Source organism: Symphalangus syndactylus, chromosome 20, assembly GCF_028878055.3.
Source record: "Symphalangus syndactylus isolate Jambi chromosome 20, NHGRI_mSymSyn1-v2.1_pri, whole genome shotgun sequence".
NCBI classification, from domain to species: domain Eukaryota; kingdom Metazoa; phylum Chordata; class Mammalia; order Primates; family Hylobatidae; genus Symphalangus; species Symphalangus syndactylus.
In genome coordinates, this window is record NC_072442.2 from 48,984,797 (window position 1) to 49,003,430 (window position 18,634).

Genomic DNA, 18,634 nt, shown 5'->3' on the forward strand with positions numbered 1-18,634 from the left:
ACAAGACTAATAGTCATAGCGATGAATATCAAACACATTCTAATGGTGTACTTGAAAGATATCCTTTAAAATGTTCAAGAAGGGCATGAATTAAATGGAGGACTTATTTTTATTGACATGAATTTCTTATTAGATAAAATTTCATGGCCTCAGGATTTTTTAAATATTTCATTCCTTAAAGTATATAATAAATTTTTACAGTGAATTTTGTACATATGTACCATATCTCAAGATTTTAAAAAATCAAAACTTCATGTATTTGCTTGTAATCAGAATTGTGTTGTGTTTGACTTATGCGTATATGCAATATAATTATAATATTATAAACATAAAGAGCTACTTAAACATGAGTTAAGATGAAATTTATTTGTAATACGATTTCTTTTTTTTTTGTCTTTTTTTTTGAGACGAAGTCTCACTCTGTCCCCCAGGCTGGAGTGCAGTGACACAATCTCAGCTCACTGCAACCTCTGCCTCCTGGGTTCAAGTGATTCTCCTGCCTCAGCCTCCCGAGTAGCTGGGATTACAGGCATGCACCACCACACCTGACGAATTTTGTTTTTTGTATTTTTAGTAAAGATGGGGTTTCGCCATGTTGGCCAGGCTGGTCTCGAACCCTTGACCTCAGGTGATCTCCCCACCTCAGCCTCCCAAAGTGCTAGGGTTACAGGCGTGAGCCACCGTGCCTGGCTGTAATACAATTTCTATATCCATGAAAAATTATTTTATTTCAGAAAAAATTCTGGAAAATAATGTTTATTATGTGACAATGACCCTACAACTCATCACTAGTATAGAATGGACTTTGATTTACTGTTCTATCTACAGTGATGTTTATTAAACATACATGTGCCTTTCTAACTTATAGCACATGATCGTTTAAATTTTATAATGACCTATTGAATAATGATGCTTCCTCCCTTGACAAAATCTTATACGTATTTTCACATGTAAAAGTAGTCTGTGACCCAAAGCTAGTTGGTGGGGGCTCATATCTGCAACCAGGACCTAAGTGACAATTTTTAACCTAAGGAAAATACAATGGTCATGATATTTCCCATAATATGTATCACTTACTCTATCAAATCTAAGACACCATTAACTTTAAGAAACTATGTAGCCATTATTTTATGTGCCACTACAAAAACAATTTCTGCCAACTATATTGACACGATTCTTTATTATCACATTAATTGTAAGATGCATTCCAATTTCAGAGATGTTAAAATGTAGAGGGAGAAAGTGAATCTTAGAATATTAATTGGGATGTGATTTTTACATATTAGATTTTCTGAAGGCAGATCACTAGAGCATCCTGGTTGCTTTCATCTTCCATTTGCAGCCTCTTTATCTTTCCAGATGTCATCATCTTACATCCAGCTTTCACTATCTGCTGACCCCCTCCCATCCCGTAGAGTTTTCACAGACTTCTTATGGAACACCACAGAAGAAAAGCAAACAAGGTGACAAGATTGTTCACCACACCCTCCTCTCCCTTATGTTGTGGGCACAGACCAGGACCAGCACTGAGAGCTTCTAGCAACTCTGGAGGCCAACCCTGAAAATACATGGCCCCAAAAAGAAACCAGAGTTTACAAAATAAACTTACTGGATTCCTTTAATTCCTGCCTTCATCATCTTTTGCCTAGATTATTGCAGCTACCTCCTAATTGAGCTTCTGCCTCTAGCCTCACCCTTTTGTGATACATCTCTCAGACTTCAGCCAAAGTGATCTTTTTAAGCCATAGTCTGTTTGTGTCACTTTCCTGCTTTCTGACCTTCATTTACTACTTGTAGGATTAAGTCCTTTAATGTAGCATAAAAAGACCAGTAATAATCTCCAGCCTCATATATTGCCTGTCTTCTCCAGTAACTCCAATAACAGTAAACATGTTGTTTTCCCCTCAGTGCCTTTATTCATGCTCTCCCTTGACCCACCCCACAACTTCGTAAATCTCCTGTTCATCTTTCAGCATCTAACTCACATTATCATCTCTACCTAGAGGCCATCTCAGAAACCTCTTCCTCTGTGCCCTCCCTCATACCAAGGACATATCTCCATTGTGCATGTCACACTCTATATTAACATATTCGTCTGTTTCCTTACTCAACCATGAGTTCTTTGAGAGCAGTGTCTGACATATAGCTCAATAAATGTTTTATTAATGTTATTTTGAATAGCAGTGATCAGTTTATTTCTCCCCAGCCACTTCCCCCTCCTCCCCCACCCCTTGATCTTACATGACCTGTCTGTGCTGGACTCTTCCAAGGTTGAAAGTAGATGAAAGAGTCATGTGCATCTCTGCATTCTCTTTAGTGTCAGCATCCCATCCAGGCAGACTCTGGCTGTTTCCCCAACTCTGAGCTACATCCTATCTGCCTCTTCCAACTCCTTAGATGTTTCCCGTTGAAAAAAGACCATTTCTGTCAAATCATCTCGTCAGATGCTGACAAGCTAGGGAACAAATTCTGTTACTGCTCTTTTAGGAAGAAAGTTGGCTCCTAACTGCTCTGTTTGCAGTTTGGTGTTTTATAGAATTGGCTTTACCTTCATCTCCTTTCTTTTAGAAAGTTTTAACAGTTTTTGATAAATCTCATATAAAATCCAGCCATACAACTTGCTCTTGGATTTTGAAAAGCCCAGATTCCATTTTACGTAGTTGTGTTGTTCTGAGATGAAATTGGCCAGCTGTGTTAATAACCACGTCCAGCTATCTGCTGAAGGTTGCTGCCAAATGACATCATAACCTAAACAACAGAGATGATACAACAAGGGAAAGGCCAAATGGAACATTCCCTCATATATAAATGTGTTATCCAGTGGGGAGAAATGGGGCAGCCAGAGCAATAGAATTGTCAGACTGGACAGTATGGCTTTCCAGATGGGCACTGGTTGTGAATATTCAGATGTGTTCTGTGAACTGGCATCATTAGTGAGAGGCTTGATTCTGAAATACTGTGTATATTTTCTCTAGGATGCTGTAAGTTCTTTTGTGAAAAATAATGTATTTGGCCCCCTCACATACAGAGGTTTGCTGCAACCTTATCAACCTAGTAACTAAACGGGTTCAGAATGTGGGTTAGAAATTCTCCAAATGGTTTGTTTTATGCACCGAGATCATTCTTATGGTTCCTAATAAGTGCCTATCCAGTCAAATTATTAAACTACTCTTGTGTTCTGACCCATATATAGAACTCACAATTTGTTTTCTAACCTATTAGAAATATGGACTTGAGAAAGAGGGAACATCACTTATATTTAAAAAACAAGAGATAAAACTTCTTTGTCCAGTAAATAATTATAGCCATTAACACCTGATGAGCTGATCCACTCAGGGTTGGAAATGACCCTCACCTCAGTTGCCACTGCCCTCCTGTAAAGAACTGAAAAGAAATGCCAATGTCAGGAGTTCCAACTAAAATTGAAAATACACATAAGACAAGCCATAGATATAACTGGTTTAAGAGTGCATGTATCTTCTAAAATTACCACATTTTACTTCATAAGTCCTTCTTATCCTTGCAGAAGGAAGGAAGATGTTACTTGAAGGTTTATATTTGCAGAAATTACAGGTAGTTTTCATTTTGCATATGACTCAGTGGTGGATAAATTTGGCCAAGTCCAGAGACAAAATGCCATAATTTGCACTTAAGTGGAAATGAATGCAGATGTCCATTTGATGTAAATTTTATTTGCTTCTCTGAATACGTTTTAAAGTTTGCAAAGTGCAGTATCTGTGCCTGCCAAATATTATCATTTTCTGGTTTGTTACTGGAGTTAGGAGGCCATAATAAAAGAATAACCTGCTGATTACTACATCAATTTTTTAAGTCAATTTGGAAATTTGGATAAATTTGGAAATTTATCCTCTTTCTATAAAATGAAGTATAACTCCTACATGTTCTGTTCCCATCCTCCATACCCCTCATTTTTGAAAACAATAGACTTGTGCACCTGAGATCCCATGGTTAAATGAAACAAATACATATTTGTTAAAAGATAGACTTCATATCTCCAAACTCCTCTTTCTGCTGTTGAAATGATACTCTGAGGACAAAATAGGCGTTCTTAAAATCTCCTTTGTATCAGAGATCATGTTGTCAGTGGACAGTGGCACAAAAAGAAGAACGTTTCTGTTTTTTTCCTAATGTGTCTCTTAAACTCACTGTAGCTATTTTTACCTGTGACTTCATTATTTTATATTCAGAAGAAAAATGTCATACCTCTTCTCACATCTTTAAGACTGCTACCTTGAATCATTCTAATCCTTACATAAAAAATGATTGCAAATGTACCAGAAACTTCTGTATCAACTAATGAAGAAAAAGAATGAAAACTGGCCCAAGACCTTGGACTGCAATTCCTAACTTTGGTTCTCTAGGCTTAAAAGCCCAGGGGTAGAGCTTGGCTGGAGGTAGTTCCCAGCTAATTATAAAAAAAAAAATAAAAATAAAAATAAATTAAAAAAAAAACTTTTAATCTCTGCAAAGACTCTTGTCTTTAGATTCCACCCACACGTAGACTAACAGAAAGTTTGTAGCTAGGAAGAGGCACCAAACGAGAGGTAGACCAAAGCAGAGAAGACAGTCTTGTGAGGAAAAATGAAACCAAGTGAGTTTGATTAAAGGTGAATTTTCAATAGATTTATTATTATTATTATTGTCCCCAAATATCGTGAGGCAATTTAAATGTGTCTTTATTCATTATTTTTCTTTAGAACTTTTCTTTATGGAAAAGGTGGCAAAAATCATTATTCTTAGGAGTAAAGTAGCAATTACATTAATGAAACACAGGGATATTCACATTTAACATGGAGCGCTGGAGAGGACAAGAACCACCTATCCTCAATCTTTGTTCTCTGCCCTTAGCCCTAACAGCTGCAGCCGGAAGGGGCAAACTGGAGGTGTGCCGTTTGCTCTTGGAACAAGGGGCGGCAGTGGCCCAGCCAAACCGCCGAGGGGCAGTGCCACTATTCAGCACAGTGCGCCAGGGCCACTGGCAGGTAAGCCGGGTGACCGCTTCCAGTCCCTCAGGCAGGACTGAGTTCTAGGTGAGAAATTCTGATGCACAGAGCAAAATGATCACAAGTAAAGTTTGGGTTACCCAGCAGTGATCAGGTTTGAGGACTTGGACGTTTGTTATGAATATTCTGGTTAATTGAGAATACAACAGTTAACATTCAAAACCATCACTTGATACAGATTGTATAGAAGGACTAACTACTTTTGTCCTGGTAATAGAGTGACCTCCTTCTCACATTTCACAGTATCCAGAGACTCCTTGGAAGGTTCATTTCTGAGCAGACTTCTGCTTATCACTTACTTGCAGATGTCTGAGACTTACTAAAAGAAAATACAGCGAATGCAAATTCTAATGACACAATCTTTTCAGATGTTTGGATTCTGGATAAATGTTAATTTATACACTCAGGATGGAAAGGAAGGCACACTGATAATAATCTTCAGAAGTATTTCAATAGAAAAAAGGCTGTAGAAGCCAAACAGCCCTTAAGAGTTATCAGAGTCACTTGATTATGTTCAGTTCAGTTCCAAGTATTAACTGCAGGCAGATTTGCAACCACTAGAGGGCAATAAAGGAGTGATTTATGTTGAAACCTCCACTATGGGATTGTTTAATCCTACATCTTGACCTTTGTTAAGTTCTTTTTCACTTAGTAGCTGGGTCAGACACGGAGAGTTGAATCCTTCTCATTTGGCTGTCCCTAAGAGAGTTAGAGATTAAATCACATGGTACTGGGACTATACAGGTACTTATAGGGGGAAGTGGAAAGATACATGGATGACTCATACAGCAGTAGGAATTCCTACAGAGTAAGAGATAGTATGTACGTGTCTTCTCAGCAGCTCTTCTTTGGGCTAATCGGTCCCTGTTTCTCTGCACTTGCAGATTGTTGATCTTTTACTCACCCATGGAGCTGATGTCAACATGGCAGACAAGCAGGGCCGCACTCCCCTGATGATGGCTGCTTCCGAAGGCCATCTAGGAACTGTGGACTTTCTACTTGCACAAGGTTAGTCTTGGGATGCTAAAGCTGGCTGGCCAGTGTCCATAATTACCTGGTGAACTCATGATTTCCAGCAATGGATCCCAGGAGATGCTAAGAACAGATATTAATCCAGTTCGTTGGAAAATGAAAGGCTATCTCCTCCCCTCTTGTATTCGGTGTAATGCTTCTAACTCTGATACTCTCTATTTCTTTATGACTTGAGGGATTTAAATGAAATTAACATATTCTAAATTCTCATTCAGATCAGTAGTCTCCAAACTTTGATTTTTAAAAAATATATACTCAATAAATGTTCATCTTCCGGGGATTGTGTTTTGACTTTATCAATTCTTTTGTAAGCCTGCACAACTAACATTTTTCTTGAATTCAAAGGAGGCAAATGCCAGTGAAGACCCCTGCTGACTGTGGGATCCTATTTGGGGGATCAAGATTATTACCCTGTTATAATAAATTCCTTTTGACACTTACCAACATCCACAAATTCCTGGTGAATGGGAAATAAGTTAAAGGAGATGGTGATCACACCATCATAAAGCACATCAGGCTTCTATTGGTTGCTGTGACCTCCATCACCTGTGCGTAACGGTGGCTGCTGATGGTGGACCTCTGTAGTAGAAAAAGCTCATCACTGGTGACTCTGCAGTGCCATCTAGTGGAGCTTGAGCATTTGCTTGAAGCAAGAGACAGAGGCAGCCATTCCAATTAGCCTCCACTGTTAGTAAACTGCACCCCAATGTCTGTAATTATATCCACAAGCACATGTACTTTGCTTCAAGGAAACCAACCTCCTGAAGAATTATGCCTAGGCCAGAGCAGCTGAGGGTAGTTTAATTAGGAAGAAATTAGGTTTCTTCTAAGATTGCAAACTACAGCTCAGTCAGAGACTTATTGGATCTTTAGCTGTATCCCTCAAGTAAGATTTTTTTCCACAGACTCAGACTCAAGGCTGGGTCAGAATCAGAGAGTTGCTCTTACAGGATGCGAAATGGCTCTTACCTTCCCCATATAAACTACCAAAGAAATTTGGCTTCATGATATCTGTCTTCGTTCTGCTGGGGAAGCAGGGAGGAGGAAGGATGTGCCTAGATTCTCAAGATAAGATGTGTCCGGAGTAAATATTCCAGAATAAACCAAGTCCACTGAAAGAGGCAAGAACTCTTGAGCCACTGATAACCTTTAGATAGCTGCAAAGTACCTGTCATGTGCCAGTAGAGGCTCCGTAGCCATAGATTCCAGGTATTTGTTCTCCTTTACCAGTGAAGACATTTTCATCTTTGGACTGTTTCATTTTTTTCCACACTTAAATGAGAAGATTAATGAATTCAACAAAGATTTATATAGGCTATGTTATTACCAGAACACTATACTAGGAACTATGAGTGGTTCTGATTTTTTTAATTAATAAACTATAACCTGTGCCCTCAAAGGGTCTATAACATTATAGGTTTGCCACATGGCAAGGAAGAGATGAAACAAAGAAAAATGCCTTAAAAAGCGGAGAATCCTGAATGCTCTGATACAGGCGTCCTTTGAGTTAGACTAGGACAGACTTTGAAATTTGAAGAGGAAAAAGGTTCTGTATTTAGGGAGAGGAAGTAACGTAAATGAAAGGCCAAAGAGGAGTGACAGGTTTGGAGAAATATGCAAGCTGTCTAGTAAAGTGTAAGGGAACTACGGAAAATAAAATTGGAAAGGTATATGGAAATGGAAAAGGACCAAGTTAGAAGAATCTGGACTTAATTCTAAAGGAATCTGGGGAGGCTTTAAAAAATTTTAAATAAGGAATTGATGGCAGAGTTATGCTTTAAAAACAATCACTCTGGCAGTATGTGAACAGCAGATTTGATAAAGAAGCCAGGAGATCAGTTAGGACGCCATTGTAATGGAACATATGAGGCATAATGAGGTCCTAACCCAAGGACAGTAGCTTTCAGAATAGAACAAAAAAGGGCTATGTGTAAGAGGTATTTTGGATATGAAGTCTGATTCGATGTAGGAAATAAGGATAGAAGAGCTAAAGATAACTCCAGAGTTGTGAGACATTTGGGAGAATTGTGATTTCATTAACTGAATGAGAAAGAAAAGAGAGAAGAGGAAGATTGCAAACTGGATTTTGGAAGTATTTAACATATTATGGATTTGTTTCATATGTATCTCCTTTTAATTTCTTCTCTTTCCTTGTCTTTGGAAAAGTCAGTTCATCTGTAATATACATCCAAAACTTTCTTATCCTACTTTTTCCACCACTGGATACTTTGTCCAGGAAATTTATAGATGTCGCATCTGAGAAAACGCCTTGGATTCTCTTCTGTATTTAAACTTATTCCATATTAGAGTCAGTGTTTTAATTGCAAACTATACCATTACATAAATGGCTCTCCTCAGGATTAAGGTATGGTCCCTTCCAGCTTTTCATCCTCCTGTGGGAAACCACAGACTCTACTGACCTCCAGAGATGCAAAGGTGATAGGCTAGATAACTGCTGAGTAAACCCTGAGCCTGCTGTGGCAGGTCCTAAGCTTGAGCTGACATCTGAATCCTGTCCAGCTGAGGGGGCAGCCAAGTGTCCCGGTGCAGTAAGTTGATCTCTGATGTAGTTAAATATGACATGCCTACTGTGTGAAAAGAGATGTCTTAGGTACTCTTCTAGCAAGTAAATGATACGCTTCTTACCATCAAAGGCCTTACATTCTGGGCCTTAAGAACCAAATGTATATTGGATTTTAGACTGATTACAAAACAGCATGTGAAGTATGCTTGATCCTTTCACGTGAAAATAGAAATGTTGAAGGGAAATAGATCCACAATATGAAAGGGTGGGTGGAGAATTTAAAAGTGGGGATGGAGTTATTGAATAAGGCTGAGTAGTTTAAACTCTGAATTTCTTGTTTATTTTATTTGTATTTGTTTTTTGTTTTTGTTTTTGTCTTTTTTTTAGAGGCAAGGTCTCACTCCATCACCCAGGCTGGAGTGCAGTAGCCTGATCATAGCTCACCAAAGCCTGGAACCCCTGGGCTCAAGCGATCCTCCCATCTCATCCTCCCATCTCAGCCTTCCTGGTAGCTAAGACTACAGGCTCACACCACCACACGTGGCTAATTTTTTAGTTTTTTGTAGAGACAGAGTCTCACCATGTTGCCCAGGCTGGTCTCAGATTTCTGGCCTCAAGCAGTCCTCCCACCTCGGCCTCCAAAAGTGCTGGGATTATAGGTGTGAGTTACTGTACCCAGCCAAATATTTATTTTTTTAATTGACAAGTAAAAATGGTATATGCAGTTATGTATTGCTTAACGATGAGGATATGTTCAGAGAAATGCATTCCAAGAATTGTGTCCTTAGGTGATTTTGTCATTTGTAAACATCATAGAGTGCATTTACACAAACCTAGATGGTATAGCCTACTACACACCTAGGCTGTATAGTATAGCCTGGTGCTCCTAGGCTACAAACCTGTACAGTGTATTACTGCACTGAGTTACTGTAAACAGTTGTAACACAGTGGTATTTGTGTAGCTAAACATATCTAACCATAAAAAGGAACAGTATTTATGGTGTACAACATGATGTTTTGATGCAGGCTGTATATCCCTTATCTGAAATGCTTGCTTATATATCGCTTATCTGAAACGCTTCTGTTGGGATTTTATTTTTTGCATTTTGAACTATTTGCATTATACTTACTGGTTGAGCATTTCTAATCCAAAAATGTGAAATCCAAAATGCTGCAATGAGTATTTCCTTTGAGTGTCATGTTGGTGCTCAAAAAGGTTCAGATTGTGGAGCGTTTCTGATTTCAGATTTTCAGATTAGGGATACTCCAGCTGTATATGTATACATTGTGGAATGGCTAAATCAAGCTACTTAATGTGTGCATTACCTTACACACTTATCTTTTTTCTTCTGGCGAAAACGCTTAAAATGTACTTTCATAGCAATTTTCAAGTATGTATTGTTATTAACTATCACTATGACTATAGTTAACTATAGAGTAGATTTAGTGTACTAGTTAATAACTAGTACCGTAGATCTCTTCAACTTATTCTTCTTTCTAAGTGAATTTTGGGTCTTTGACCAACATCTCTCCAATCCTCCCCATCTCCTAGTTTCTGGTAACCACCATTTTATTCTTTGATTCTATGAATTTAACTTTATTAGATTAAACTCTAGATTTCTTTCGTGGCCTGGGCTCAGTGTCCTCTCGTGTTTATTTCCCTCACCTGGGGAGGGAGAAGGGGCCCTGGCATTGTAATCAATGACAAACATGTCCTGGGCTCCTATTTGATGAGACTGTCTCAAGGAGTTAGCACTGTTATCAATGGAAGGCTTCTGCTCAGTTCAGAAAACGTGCACAGAGCTGTGGTGCAGTGAAGGCCGAGGCAGGTGGATCACTTGAGGTCAGGAGTTCAAGACCAGCCTGGCCAACATGGTGAAACCCATCTCTACTAAAAATATAAAAATTAGCCAGGCATGGTGGTGCATGCCTTTAATCCCAGCTACTTAGGAGGCTGAGGCAGGAGAATTGTCTGAACCCAGGAGGTGAAGTTTGCAGTGAGCCAAGATTGGGCCACTGCACTCCAGCCAGGGCAACAGAGCAAGACTCCATCTCAAAAAAAAAGAAGAAGAATAAAATGCTCATTGAGAATTTATTACATGCAAATAGGATACAAAAAAATAGATAAATAATGGAATAAGTTGACTTATGTTAAGCATACTTAAGATGAGGTAGCAATGAACTGTGAGAAGCTTCTTAGAGGCAGGAGGAAGGAGATAGTTCCTAGAAAATGAGAAGAAGTGAGGCAAGTCATGGGGGAAGAAAGGCTCTTCCACACATGGAGCAGCATGACCAAGAGTGAGGAAGTGAGGATGCAGGGGGATTGACGGGAGATCCGAGAGGCAGAGTGAGGATGCGGGAGGATTGACGGGAGATCCGAGAGGCAGTGAGCGCATCCATTTGGCCGAAGTGGAGGATTCTCACAGGGGAATAATAAAACAGGTATAGAGAGTAATTAGGAATAGACTGTGGATGACCCTGAATATTCAGTAAAACGACTGGAATCTGTTTTATTGAAAGCTTGTAGGATGAACTTTTAACAGTTAAGATACAACTGGCATACCAGAATCAGTCTTAAAATGGAAATAGTCCAGAAACGAGTGGTGTTCTTTGGAGGAGCGTGCCCCTTCAGCGCACCTCCCCTCCTGCTGTGCGATTCCATGTCTCCTCAGCCCTGTGCTATCACTTGCCTTTGCAGGTGCCTCCATTGCTCTTATGGACAAAGAAGGACTGACAGCCCTCAGCTGGGCTTGTTTGAAGGGCCATCTCTCAGTAGTACGTTCTCTGGTGGATAACGGAGCTGCCACAGACCATGCTGACAAGAATGGCCGTACCCCACTGGATCTGGCAGCTTTCTATGGCGATGCTGAGGTGGTAAGTACCTTTAAACAAGCCTCAAGAGAGCAGAGAGAGGGGCTGTTCTCCATCCATACTACCTGGGGTTGAAAGTGGAGTGATGTATTGATGATTGCTGATACAGAGCTCTCAGATCTATACTTGCTAGAGAGCAAGAATATTCAAAATGCTATTAAAGATCAAGAATATAGCTAAGGCCTGAAATACTATGACAGAATAGCCTGGGGTAGGCCAGCAGTTGAAAAAGGGCAGGCAGCAGCCAGAGCCTTCGGTGGAGCAGTGCTGAGCCATTACGCCTGTCCTAACTGCTCTGCTTGATCCGTGTCCTAGGTCCAGTTCCTGGTAGATCATGGGGCCATGATCGAGCACGTTGACTACAGTGGAATGCGCCCTTTGGATAGGGCAGTGGGGTGCCGGAACACTTCTGTTGTTGTCACTCTTCTGAAGAAAGGAGCCAAGATAGGTAGGAGAAGGGAAGAGGGTGTTGGCCATCTGTGCCCAGGGGCCAGACTGGTCCAGTGGTCTGGCTGCCCTGGGTATTTGGTGTGAGTGTATATAGTTCCCCCTCCTCCCTGGCCCAATTATTGTCCAAGTGAACAGAGAGGCTCTTGGCCCAGGGAAAGCGCCATCTGAGCTGTTGTCTGCAGTCCCCTGTGTCCAGAACCACATGGTTCTCTACCATGTCCCTTGTAGCCTTAGCCAGGAGGCTGCTCTGGCCTTAAGCACCTCTCAGCACTGCCTCTGTTCCAGCCCCACTCTGTCAGCATCCTGGATCTCTGCACTGCCGTGAGCCTTTGCTTTCCCTTGCTCTGAATGTGCTTCAGACTCAAGTCCCTGCTGCCGCTGTCCCAGCTGCTCCCCAAGCCCACAGACCTATAGACGAGGGTTGGCTGATATGCTGGCTTTGTGCTGCCTGCCTCTCACTGCTGCTTTTTCCTCCTTTTTTTTTTTTTCACCTTCATCCATTTTTTTTTCCTCTCCTACAACTTTTTGTTTTCTCCTTTCTTTGAAGGTTGTCAGACGTTACCGAGTCGCCCACGAGGTATATTTCACCGCTGTCAGCATCAGGCGTGGTCTGATGGCTTGGTCAGCTTTGCCTTCTCCTCTTTGGTTTAGCCTGCATGAGTTCCCTACACCTCTAATCTTTTAATTTACTTCACCTTAAAAGAAGATTTTTTTTAATGACTGTTGTAGAGAATAACTTGAACTTTTGATAACTAACCTTGAAAAGCAGAGTTTGTAAATAATTCAGGCATTTGTAAACTAATCAATTTAACCTTTTCTTTCTTTTTGTGGGTAAAGTCATCCTCAGTAATGTTGGTTTGTTTCATATCTGATTGACATTCGAACTGTGCTCCTGCTTCAAAGTGAATCCCGGGGAGTCCTAGTTGGTACTTACCATTGAAGGGAACCTTTAGAGTTATCAATGGTTTCCCTTCTGCAGAGTACGTATTTTAAAGTTAAGAGGCTAAACATCTGGGGGTTTTGAGTTCCAAATCCAAAATAAATTACCCTTTTTGGACTTTTCAAATCCTGTGGTAATGTTTAATATAAATCCTTTCTCCCAATTTCCTTATTTAAAATAATTCCAAACTGAGCCATTGCCTGCTCACATGCAGCACGCAGGCTTTGCTGCCCTCGCATGGGGCAGGTTCACATGGTTCCAGTATTCTTATTTTAAGGTGAATACAAATCCAATGCAGCTTCTTGGCAGTGGGAGTTACTAAAATACTCCCAGGTCTAAAAGATGAGGTACTAATTGTGGAGCAAGTTGTTCTCTCAGCAGAAATTCCCCCAGGGTATTTTTTTCACCTAGCTTCCTACCACCCTTACATTGTATGAGTTTTTTACCCATCATGCATCCTGTACACTACAGGTCCAGCCACATGGGCGATGGCCACCTCCAAGCCAGACATCATGATCATCCTGTTGAGCAAGCTGATGGAAGAGGGGGACATGTTTTATAAGGTGAGGGGAGGGAGGGACACAGTTTCTTCAGAACAGCCACTGACTGTTTTCCACGTGTAGAATTTTCCAAAGTCTTGATAATTCTTATCCTTTGCGTAGAGGCAAAGGGAAAATACTGTTCCTCAGTGATGGCCTCATATGTGGGGGATCCTGGGGTTCTGCCTTACCAAGAGGACAAGAGTAGCCTGTACTTGCCTGCCTCTGATCAACCTAAAGCCCTGGTTTCACCTGGTCACTGACCGGTGGTTTTGTCAATTTTTACATGGAATCTGTTAGGTAGGATCTGGAAACTCATGAGACAAGTCAAAGTAAAATTATGTAGTATAGCTGTTTCCAGTATGTTGATCCTAGCTTTCATATGTCATAATATATACATAGATTAAAAAGTATATAGTAACAATAGCTTATCAGCATCCTTGAATAAGATAAGGAAACCAAGACAAATAGCAATTATAAGATTTGTTTGAAACCATTCACTGAATGACAACCATAACAAAAACTGTGAAGTCTCTATACTCACAGTCCAAGCTGAAGGCTCCATACCCTGACACAAATGAACTCCTTGGTCTATTACATGTCAAAGTCATCGCACTGGATCAGCTGGATTACCCTGTCCCGAAGCTTCATACAAATCCAACCCAGTTTTTGGCAGCAGGCATCACTGACACTTCCCCAGGACTAAAAGATAAGGAAAAATAGTTGTGAAGCATATTGTTCTCACCTGTGTCAGGAGTGTACAAGTTCCTAGGAGCAGAATTCTATCTTCTAAGTACCCTTTGAATGAGTCATGGTAATCTAGGACTCTCCGGCTTTCAGGAAGCTTAAGCCCTGGCCCAACCTTGATTTTACGTGACTTCAAAGAAGGTCCTCATTACCCTAGATGTCATATTTATGGACTTCACAATGGCATTACTCTCAGATTATGTCCTGGTTGTAGCATAACTTCTGGTATTCTGAGGCAAGGAGTCCTCTTAATGAAAATATGCAGTGCCATTATTGTTCCCCTCAGAATTCTACCTTGAAAGACTCCAAATCTCTCCTTAGTGAACGGTGCTAAGGGAAAAGTAAAAGACTGGGATCCCTGTGGAGTTGTAACTATAGAGAAGGAATAGAGTGGATAAAGATCAGCTAAAGGGGTGGGAGATGCTGCCTGCTTCTTTCTGGTCTCAGCTTATAGATTTTCAGGTACAAAGTGGAAGAAAAGTTCAAGATCGCCGTGGCCAGATCTCTAAATTGGTCATAGATTTACTTCATCTTGGATAATCCCTCCTGCAACATCAGATGGAATCACAAACTCTAAACTTCACTTTTCTACTGCCACCCTACTCCATGCCTTTTCCAAAAATGGGGAACACTGATTGGTATTATTTTATGCCATGAGATTAGGGAAGCAACCGCTAAACTGCTTTAGCTCCCACATCCTTCGTGAGGAAGAGAGTGACTTCTAGAGGGCTGGCCAGGTGGAGCGTCAGACCGAGAAAACAGTTCTCCAGACAAGCCAGAAATTAAGGAGGAAGTAATAACTTTGGAGTGCTTGGGACTAGGAAGTCATATGTGTTCTAGAGAGCAAAGGAACTTTGAAATGAGCATGGTCAGCCTCTTCGGAATCCAGTTGGGAAGTCAGGGTCCAGGGCTTTCCATTTGCCAAGGCTTTGTCTCCCTGGCTTGTATCTGGGGTATCCCCTCAACCTTGCCTTTCCTGCCAGGTGAGTTTCCTATAGAAAAGACTAGACTCTTCTGCCCTCACCATCAGGGCCAGAACTCCTCTCTAGGCTGGCATTTGGGAGGGTTAGCCCTGAGTAACAGCTGCTGAGAAGAGGAAGGGAGTGGGGACCACACTTCCTCAGCTGTTCAGCAGACCAACTGTGTGTTTCGCCATCTTGTGCTCCCATTAGAAAGGTAAAGTAAAGGAAGCTGCCCAGCGCTACCAGTACGCCCTGAAGAAGTTCCCTAGAGAAGGGTTTGGTGAGGACTTGAAAACTTTCCGGGAACTAAAGGTGTCTCTCCTCCTCAACCTCTCTCGGTGTCGCAGGAAAATGAACGTAAGTCCCTGTCACCCCAACTCCTTTCTGCAATCTTGGAAGCTGATAGCCCATGTCACTCACTAGCTTTTACCAGGCCCCTGAAATCCTCCTCTGCCCCATTTGGAACTTGGTTGTCCTTCACAGAGCACTGACATTTGCAATTTGAAAGAAATCAAGTCTAAGTACAATCTGTATCTCAAACTGTAAAGAAATTAATGCTGCGAGTACTTTGCAGCTTTCTGAATGTTCATAATTTCACTGAAAGTGATGAGAATACCATCTTTCCCACCCCCATACCACCAAGTCAGTGTTCTGGTCTTTGGGAAAATGTGAGAGCAGTGGTCACTAGAATTCCAGTTGCAATTAGATACGAACTGTAGTCATTACTCTCAGGTATATTCCCTTGTCATTTGAAGAAGGGCTAAGAAGAGGGCTTGGACCATGGTCTTGAAGGTTTAATTTCTGAGGCTATTGAACTTTTTGCCTCTTTCCTCATCTTCGTATCCTAGCATACTATGTCCCTTCTTGTCCTAGAGGGAATCTCAGAACTCCCCCTGGACCTTTATCGTCTCCCTGGTAAGCCGCGGTCCTTCCTGCCTACCTTGCAGACCCATCTCAGATGTCCCCAGACACTGCTCCCTCAGCCACTGCCCTTTAACATAAAGACACTCCAAGCCAAGAACCGTCTCTCAGGTTTTGGAAATAGCTAAGATTGTGTCAGGAGTCTCTGACATCCACCAGCCTGAGGTCTCACAGTTCCTCAGGAGATAAAAATAATCCAAGCCAAACAGACGTATTGATCAATTAAAAACTCAGCTGGACAGAAGCAAGATTTAAACCTCATGGCCAGGGATCTTCCAGAAAGATTTGTGTGTGTAACCTTTAGATCATCCATTCTAGACCCTAAACCCTGACACCAGAAGGAGCCTGAGTTAAACCTGACTGTCTCAGAGAACACAGCCATGATACTCGGAGGCACAGTTAAACCTGACTGTCTCAGAGAACACGGCCATGACACTTGGAGGCAGAATTAAACCTGACTGTCTCAGAGAACACGGCCATGGCCCTCGGAGACTGAGTTAAACCTGACTGTCTCAGAGAACACGGCCGTGACCCTCGGAGGCAGAGTTGCTCCAGGGTGCCGAGGGAAGTGGGGATGTGGAAGAGGCCCCCCAACCCCGGGAAGGGAGAAGGTGGCAGTCTCGGGAGACAGGTTTTCATACTCATGGGGTCTCCTGTGAAATGAAAGGAACAGCACCGAGGCCTCCCCTGGCACCAGCCGATGAGGATGAGGCAAAGCTCAGAAGTTGTTGCCAACCCACTGATCTCTTTTCCCTACCAAATAATAGACTTTTTTTAAATGCCCTCATATTTTTAGGAATAATGATGGTCCCAAAGGAACAAATAAAAGGGTAAGGCTGGAAGCAGAGCAGGGATAGAGGGTGACCCATAAAAGCTGAAATTCTTTCTAGCTCCACATTTGTTCAGAAGCGGTTGTTAATTACCTGGGCCAATACTGTGCCAAACACCAGACGTCTGCTTAGGTAGAGGATTTCCCATCAACTTTTAACATTTTTTTTACCTATGCCCCAGGGCCTTTGTTCTGCCCAAGGCCTTGTTTTCTGCCTTAGGACTCATGACTATAACCAGAGGCTACCATGCTATACTGTGGCTTTGACACTAAAAGAAGGGGAAAACCTTCTCTTTTAGCTTAGTATTTAAGGGAATACTAAAAACCGTAGTCTGCCTAGTCAGCGTTGTTCCCCACCCCACCCCACAGTCGCTGTTCCCAGGGGTTCTTAGGAATGACATCCCTATGAGCATGTTCCTCTAGGGAGAGCACAGACCTCAGTCACAGCCAGGGTCTTCTCTTGTTTTGTTTTATTTTTAAGTCTTTCCTAAGTAAGGAACCAGTTAAGAAAAGGAACAGATCAGAGAAGCCTCTGTGAAATAGAAAGAAAATGATAATTAAGCAGCACCTACTATGTGCCGGGAACTGAGCAGGGCTCTTAAATACTGTATCACCCTTGATCCTCCCTCTGGGGTAGGTATGGATGAGAAAATACACCATACACTCGGGGATTGTGAAGCTGGCCAGAGAGTTGAACCCAAGTCAGCCCCTCTCCCTCTAGTCTCCGTAGTCAGTGCAGTTTCCTTTACGGACGCCATCCTCCTGGACTCTACAGGACACCTTCTCACCTGTCCCTCAGAAAGCCAGAGTGTAGTGTGTGGAGTAGGAAGGTGTGGGGCTCAGACCAGGGTCCACGCAAAGTGTGGACATGTGTGCGTTTGCCTCCTACATGCATGGAAAACGTCAGGAGCTTCACTGGAAAGGGTTGGTGTTTGGCTTCCGGGCTGAGAGCTTTATCAGAAAGGCAAAAAGAGGGAAAATTAAAACTATTTTAATATTCTGGGCAGATAAAGTCCAGTGAGCAGTTGCAGGGCTATACAGGACAAAGGCAGAAGGAACTTTCAGTCCACAGGCCCCGCGGCTAGAGCCATGTCAGGCACGTCTAGTGTCCCAGGCGTTCCATCCATGAATGTCAAAAAATGTACAAATAATTTGTTTTATTCCCAAGTTGTCTATTTTTGGTATCTCATCAATGACTCATTTGCACACCTATTGTAATGACAGGATTTTGGAATGGCGGAGGAATTTGCTACTAAGGCCCTGGAGCTGAAACCGAAATCTTATGAAGCTTACTATGCGAGAGCAAGGGCAAAACGCAGCAGCAGGTGAGGAGAGAGAGAGAGGGTGAAAGCAAGAGGTCTCTTTTCTGAAAATATGGCCAAGGCAACGTCGGCCACCCTGGGGCATATGTACCCAAATACATCTCTGTCCTTGAGAACTGTCAGGGCCAAGCTTTGGGGATGGCTCCCATAGCACAGCCCTCAGCTCGAGATCGGCAAATCTGCTGGGCTGTGGAGACCACGAATGTTTCACTTTGGGAGAAAAACACTTTTTCGCTGGAGATTGGCAGCTTCTTCCAAGAAGCCTCTGCCGTATCTCAGGCATTTTTCAACCCCCAGAGCAGCTAGCATAAAGAGACAGTGGTGACTTAAAGAAACACTTAAGCAGAGCACCCCACCCCCTTTAGAGGGGAAAGTAGGATGGTTCATGTAACATCACAGGTTCCTCTTCCTTCTCCCATAGGCGTTTGAGGAATCTCGGATTAGTTAGTCTCCCTTCTGGGGCTCTCCTCAAG

At 42.0% G+C, this 18,634-nt stretch overlaps 1 protein-coding gene across 9 annotated transcripts in view; it reads left to right on the forward strand.

Annotated features, from left to right (window-relative positions):
- TANC2 (tetratricopeptide repeat, ankyrin repeat and coiled-coil containing 2) overlaps positions 1 to 18,634 on the forward strand; it is a 489,961-nt gene that overhangs the window by 462,507 nt on the left and 8,820 nt on the right. For 7 of the 9 annotated variants that reach the window (XM_055258661.2, XM_055258667.2, XM_055258663.2 and 4 more), the window contains 8 exons: positions 4,870 to 5,003; positions 5,909 to 6,032; positions 11,279 to 11,454; positions 11,767 to 11,899; positions 12,449 to 12,478; positions 13,313 to 13,404; positions 15,300 to 15,446; positions 18,064 to 18,164. In XM_055258661.2, the coding sequence (XP_055114636.1) occupies positions 4,870 to 5,003; positions 5,909 to 6,032; positions 11,279 to 11,454; positions 11,767 to 11,899; positions 12,449 to 12,478; positions 13,313 to 13,404; positions 15,300 to 15,446; positions 18,064 to 18,164 (937 nt within the window). The remainder of the gene's footprint in view (positions 1 to 4,869; positions 5,004 to 5,908; positions 6,033 to 11,278; positions 11,455 to 11,766; positions 11,900 to 12,448; positions 12,479 to 13,312; positions 13,405 to 15,299; positions 15,447 to 18,063; positions 18,165 to 18,634) is intronic. The other 2 variants (XM_055258668.2, XM_055258662.2) reach the window with 1 other exon arrangement.